Source organism: Hemibagrus wyckioides, linkage group LG29 (genome assembly GCF_019097595.1).
Source record: "Hemibagrus wyckioides isolate EC202008001 linkage group LG29, SWU_Hwy_1.0, whole genome shotgun sequence".
Lineage (NCBI taxonomy): Eukaryota > Metazoa > Chordata > Actinopteri > Siluriformes > Bagridae > Hemibagrus > Hemibagrus wyckioides.
The window spans coordinates 5,639,317-5,646,139 of NC_080738.1; the positions used below are offsets into that span (position 1 = coordinate 5,639,317).

Below are 6,823 nucleotides of genomic sequence, written 5' to 3' on the forward strand. Positions count from 1 at the left end.
AGATAGATAGATAGATAAGTGGGTAGGCAGATAGATAGATAGATAGATAGATAGATAGATAGATAGATAGATAGATAGATAGATGGATAGATAGATAGATAGATAGATAGATAGATAGATAGATAGATAGATAGATAGATAGGTAAGTGGGTAGGCAGATAGATAGATAGATAGATAGATAGATAGATAGATAGATAGATAGATAGATAGATAGATAGGTAAGTGGGTAGGCAGATAGATAGATAGATAGATAGATAGATAGATAGATAGATAGATAGATAGATAGATAGATAGATAGATAGATAGATAGATAGGTAAGTGGGTAGGCAGATAGATAGATAGCTAGATAGCTAGATAGATAGATAGATAGATAGATAGATAGATAGATAGATAGATAGATAGGTGGGTGGGTGGGTAGGCAGATAGATAGATAGATCTATCTATCTATCTGTCGGCCGTCTGGAAGAAGTTAGAAACGAAAATGTCCATGTAAAAGTTCGTTGCCTTTCTCCATGTCTGTTTATCCTCCAGTTCTATCTCTTCTCCGGTTCCTCTGAGCGCCGCAGCAGTCTTACGGTCATCCCGAATGCTCTCATTGGTTGAGACGCGTGATGACGTTCATCCCAAGCCAATACGGATCAAGATCCCACCCCTTCCGTCACCCATGGTTTGTCTGTATGTGTATTCAGAGCCAATGAGCAACAGACTTTTAAAATAATTTACAAAATAATAAAAACTGCGTTAATGCGCGATAAAATAATTGTTGGCGTTAATTAATTAATGAGTTAACACGATAATAACGCGATAATAACGTGTTATCTTGCCCAGCCCTAATATATATATATTAATAAAATCTTATATTTTAATATAATATAATATACTAAAATGTTATGTTACTACAGTTTGTTATATTTTCACTTTACATTATTATACTATGTGCATCATAAAGGAAGTATTTTGAATTAATAGTGTAGTGTGTGTAGTATTTTCTTGACACACTGTGTGACTTTTAGCGTTACTATAAAAGATTAGTATATTTATGAATGAGTATTCATAAACTCAGCTTGGTGAGTGGAAGGTGGTCAAATTGTACATTTTTATAAACAACATTCACGCTGTCACTCAGTGAGTCGAGCATGTGAAGTGATTCATGACGAGTCACTCAGTGAGTCGAGCATGTGAAGTGATTCATGACGAGCCGCTCAGTGAGTCGAGCATGTGAACTGATTCATGACGAGCCGCTCAGTGAGTCGAGCGTGTGAACTGATTCATGACGAGCCGCTCAGTGAGTCGAGCGTGTGAACTGATTCATGACGAGCCGCTCAGTGAGTCGAGCGTGTGAACTGATTCATGACGAGTCGCTCAGTAAGTCGAGCATTTGGATTGATTCATGATGAGTTGCTCAGTGAGTCGAGCATGTTAAGTGTTTGAAGATGAGTCGCTCAGTGAGTCGAGCGTGTGAACTGATTCATTATGAGTCGCTCAGTGAGTCGAGCATGTGAACTGATTAATGATGAGTCGTTCAGTGAGTCCAGCTTGTGAACTGGTTCATGATGAGTCGCTCAGTCAGTCGAGTGTGTGTGTGTGTGTACGTGTGTGTGTGTGTGTGTGTGTGTGTAGGGTGAATAGGAGGCTACTGCTCTACGTATGTGTGGAAGTTTAATGTGTGTATGTTTTTTATTACTTATTAGGGATAAATAGACATTTAAATTATAAACTTTTATCATTTTTATTCTGGATTTTTATATTCCTGTAAAGCTGCTCTATTCAAATAAAACTGAACTGAATTGAATATGTTTGTCTCTATTTACCTGCTCAGGGACCACAGTAGGAAATGAGCAAATTGCTGTCACTGGTATCTTTGCTCAGTTAATTGTCATTAAATGTTTCATGCACATCCTCACCACTAGAGGGCGACCAAGCTTGTGTTTACGAACTTTATGAAAAAAAATACTGGGATTTATACAGAAATGTCTGTTCTGACTGAGACTTTATTCCCTTTTGTACTTAGGAGCTTAGCTACTCTATGTTACTCTATGTTTGAAGTATTTTGGGACTGTGTTGTGTTTTTGAGCTCCATTAAACCTTTTAACCCTTCACCTGCCTTCTCACCCTGTATTTGGGTCCACTCTGCAACACGTCACTAACAGCAAGCCTCCATGGGGTTTTCCCTATTCAGGTTATTATATGTGTCCAAACCTCATGGCATCATAGACATCATTAGGGATAACGAGAAATAGGGAACTTCCACCAGCAAAAGTAAAATGAATTTATTATTATTATTATTATTATTCTAAAAAAAATTGCTATAAGATAATTACTATGTTCCAAAATTATTGGTCATCTATTTTTCTTTATTTAAATTAAGCATTTGAAAGATTAGGAACTCCATAAATGTTTCCCTGGAATATAAATATGACTTAACAGAAATTAGATTAAAGAAAAATACATACATGTCTGAAAATACTTCTCATACCTGGACTGTAGAGCTTTGCGTTCTAGAATGATTTTTGCTTTTAAATGATATTTATTGATATAATGATACTGCAACAAGTAGCTCCATATATTACAGTACTCAATAATTGAATGCAGGTATAAGTGAATAAAAATCAATTTTACATCATAGGTAAAGATCATTTTTGTACTTTGTGAGTTTTAAGAATTACATATAATAAAATAACTTTTAAACACTGCATAGAATAAAACTTGAACTGAAATACTCCATAAATTCAGCTTGATTTGTGAATCATTTTTCTGTACTGTTTCACTTCTAATAACTTTTCTCACAGATCCATATATTCGAAATTGAGCATGGAATGTCATTCCATCCATTATTTATTAGAATACCAAACATCTTTACACAGTCCTCATTACCTACATCATTCGGTTCCCCCTTTACCCAATACCTGAAAAGCAGAGATTTAGAAACAGATCAGTTACCTCAAATTCCTCACATCTAATTTAGCTAATTAGCTTCACTAAGATTCTTAATCACTGTTGCAATAATATAAATAGTGTGATGAGAATATAAAAGTGATACCAAATTCTATTATCTTAGCATTTACTTCAACGTTGTATAAAATTATCAGTCAGTTGAAAACCACCTGGTAGTACTCTTTCTTAAATGGTAATGTGCTTGGGAATAAACACAAATCAATACAAGTTTCTTACGGGTCAGTCAGTGGTGTACCATCCACCCATTTCCACTCCCCCTCTTTGTCTCGGTCACTCAGACCAATCCAAGAGTCACTGTTGCGCAACTGTTTTCTGATAAACTCCTGGAATTAAGAAAACAATATACAATATTAAAGTATTTTCTCTCTATGAACTGTCATAACTATAATAAAACAATATGAATACAGAAACTCAGTTCTCTCTCTCACACACACTCCCACACACACACACTCACATGTTCCTCTTTGCTGTTAATGATCACCAGGTCTGCTCCTCTCCCTCTGCAGTCCTGTCTGCTCTCATCCCAGTTTTTCTCCGCAGTAGAGATGTAGTAAATATGGGAGTTAAAATATCGCCACCCATCAGTTAAAAGTGAAACTGATCAAACAGAATAACATATTTATTCAGAATAACATTTAGAGTTTGGACAAAATGTGCCAAATAAATATTTTCTGTATCTGTATTCAGACCTTAGATGCTACTACAGACTCAAGCACAATTCAGAAGTTACAGGTATGACTGTGGGATTGTAACTTATTTATGTGAGAAGGGCATGATGTTTAACAATATTCAATCTACTTTGCTAATAAAGGGTTTCTTGGTTAGTTATCAGTGAAGATCAAAATTGCATTCACTATACATTCATACCAAGAGAGGAGGAGATCATTACGGCATAAGGATCCCACAGGGTGTAAGATTTATTATGTAAGGGAGTAAATTTGAGGGACCAAGGAGAAGCAAATAAATAACCTCCTGTACAGTATGTGCTAACCGAAATGAGCCAATGAAGCAGCCATCTGCAAGATTTTGGTGTGTCATTCCATCCAATTTGTGCCGCCACTGTCTGGAATTTCTTGGGGTAGTCCACAGCTGAGTTGAAGTACTGCCACAGTTGGAGTAACTGTACTGACACCACCTTTCCTTCTTCTGGGCACTCAAATACCTCCCTGATGAGCTGGGAAAAGTGTAAGAAGGAAGTGCACACCTGTGAATTGTTGTCCCAGACCACTGATACCCAATCCAGGGCCTTTCTGATAAGTAGGGACATCATGAAGGTTGGTCTGTAAAGAATTTTTCACCCTGCCACAGGAAGGCCCTACCTGTGGGAAGACCTTGCAGGGCCTGCATCAGGAGGGTGTTCATGGCATGTAGTGCCATGAGTTGTCTGCGGTAGGTCACAAGCACTTCATCTTGGTGTGTGATGAAGTATTCTCTAAGGAAGCATCAGGGAAATGCTGACAATACTTCACATTAAACAATAATGCAAGCTCGATTTAAATGTGCGCAAACCAGGGAGTGATCCATGTGACCTGAAAGCGCTCAGTACTCTGGTGAGGGTTCCCTCTGGTGGTTTGGAGGTAGAAGTACTGGTGTCACTGTAAGCTTACTGAAACAATTTTTTTGGCCAGACAGTGTACATAAAACAGAATCCAGAATAGAACTTTGAGCTAGAGTGCTGGAAAGATCCTGCATCCTTAGGTGAAGCAGACAGTAAATAAAATTTGCTCTCAATATATACTCTGAATGTTTGCCAGAAAATAATTGTGAAAGCGTAGAATATCGAAAGCTGCCATGCTGGGCTACAAGTGTGCTTGTTGAAATAAATAATGTAATTCACTGCCACTGAGTAAAAATTTACAGCTGGGAATTAGGATGAGGTTAGAAACGACAAACCTGTAAAAGTATTAACTGTACATAATCCTTGGGCTCTGGCATTTTTTATTCATAGATTCTGTTACAAAATGTACTCACCAAAATTATTCGATTTCTTCTGAAATTCATCGTTTTTCTCAAGTAGCTGGATTCTCTCATTAGTCAGGGTGTTGCAACTGGCCTGTAAATGGTTTCTCTCTGTAATCAGGTTGTTGTAACTGGCCTGTAACTGGTCTCTCTCTATAGTCAGGGTATCGTAACTGGTCTCCAGCTTTGCTTTTTCTCTACTAAGGATGCTGAATTTGATCCACAGCACGGTGATGGTAGTCAGCAGGAGAAAACACAGCAGCAGCAAACACACTGAAGTCAGTCTGTAACATTTCCTCTCTGCAGGGTTGAGTCCTACAACAACAGAAAATAATTAATGTAATCATTTTCATCAGCTGTTCAGGATTCAACCTGAGAATAATTATGATGGTACACCAGCAAATACATACCACCATCATGGTGTAAATTGCAGATTTTGGTAAAGTAAATAGTTTATATATACAGTTGAAGTCAGAGGGTTAGAAAGCCAAACACATTTAAACACATTTCCAGACACAATTCCTGAAATTAAGCATGGAGAACATTAACTATCTTGAATAACTATTAAAGATAACTATTTCAATAGTTATTTACCATCAAGATAACTATTTCATTTTAAGAATGTGAAACATCAGAACAAGAAAGAGAATTCCCATTCTTGTTGAGAAAATGATTTATTTTAGTTTTTAATTCTTTCATCACATTCTCAGTGGATCAGATACCTACATACTTGGTTAGCATTTGGTAGTATTGCCTTTAAATAGTTTCATTTGGGTGAAACTTCTCACAATAGGTTGCTGGAATTTTTGCCCATTCCTGTAGACAGAAATGCTGTAACTGAGTTCTGCTCACAAATTTTCTATAGGATTGAATTCAGGGCTTTGTACTGATCACACCAATACCTTGACTTTGTTGCAATTAAGCCATTTTCCCATGACTTTGCAGGTATTCTCAGGTCATTGTCCATTTAGAAGACACATTTTTGATCAAGTTTTTTTTTTATTGCATTTTTTGGGAATTACAGGAATCATTTAAAATAATAGTAATAATAATAATACATAACAATACACAAACAAAATAAAAACAGCAAAATACAGAGGAAGGGATATCACAGACATTATAAATGGAATATATAACTGAAATGGAAATAAATAAATAAATAAATAAATAAATAAATAAATAAATAAATAAATAAATAAAAAGTGGGGGAGGGGTTACTTAACTACACCGCTATCCCCTCAATGCTAGATTTTTTATTCTCAGGGATAACATATTGTTACATCACCCACAGTTCTGGTCCACCAGAGCGAACCCTCACCCAAATATTAGCACTTCTGGAACTTCTGGTTTACTGAGGTTCACTTCTGGTTTTCACTTCCACATCTATGGACATTTAGTGTGCATGCCGTGAATCAACGCAAAGTATCGTTAGCTGTTTGTTTTGCCATCATTTCTCTGCCATTGTGTATGACCATTTGCACTATTTTTGAATTAATTGCCTTTTGTCTTTGCCCTTACTGGATATGGTTGCCATGCTGACTGTGTTTCATTGTGTATGACCTTTTGCTCTGTTTTTTTAGATTTATTGCTCTTGTCTTAGCCCTTGTTGGACTTGTTAGCCATGACGACTGTGTTTTCTGATTTTTGGACTTTATTCCTGTTCTGTCAACCTGCTTTCTGCCTTGCTGTTTTGTGGGATTATCTTGGTGTATTTATTCAAGTTGCTATCAACACCACCAATGGATTCAGCCAATCCTTTGTTACACATGTTCTGCCTCTACACCTAGATATTTAAGGAAGGGGTCCCAAATCTATGAAACGTCTATGAAATCCTATGAAACTTAAAGGGTTTGTCTCTTAGCACTGGGAAGTGGGCTTTGTTAGGGACAAAGAAGAGCAAGAGCTGAGT

At 36.8% G+C, this 6,823-nt stretch overlaps 1 protein-coding gene across 1 annotated transcript; it reads right to left on the bottom strand.

The window, feature by feature from the left end:
• Positions 1 to 1,960: 1,960 nt before the first annotated feature.
• LOC131348870 (C-type lectin domain family 4 member M-like) lies at positions 1,961 to 6,448 on the bottom strand. The gene is made up of 5 exons (XM_058384059.1): positions 6,433 to 6,448; positions 4,927 to 5,229; positions 3,410 to 3,552; positions 3,172 to 3,278; positions 1,961 to 2,906 (listed from the first exon to the last, which is right to left on the bottom strand). The coding sequence occupies exons 1-5, from the start codon at positions 6,446 to 6,448 to the stop codon at positions 2,771 to 2,773; spliced, it is 705 nt and encodes a 234-aa protein (XP_058240042.1). The 3' UTR covers positions 1,961 to 2,770.
• Positions 6,449 to 6,823: the final 375 nt, after the last annotated feature.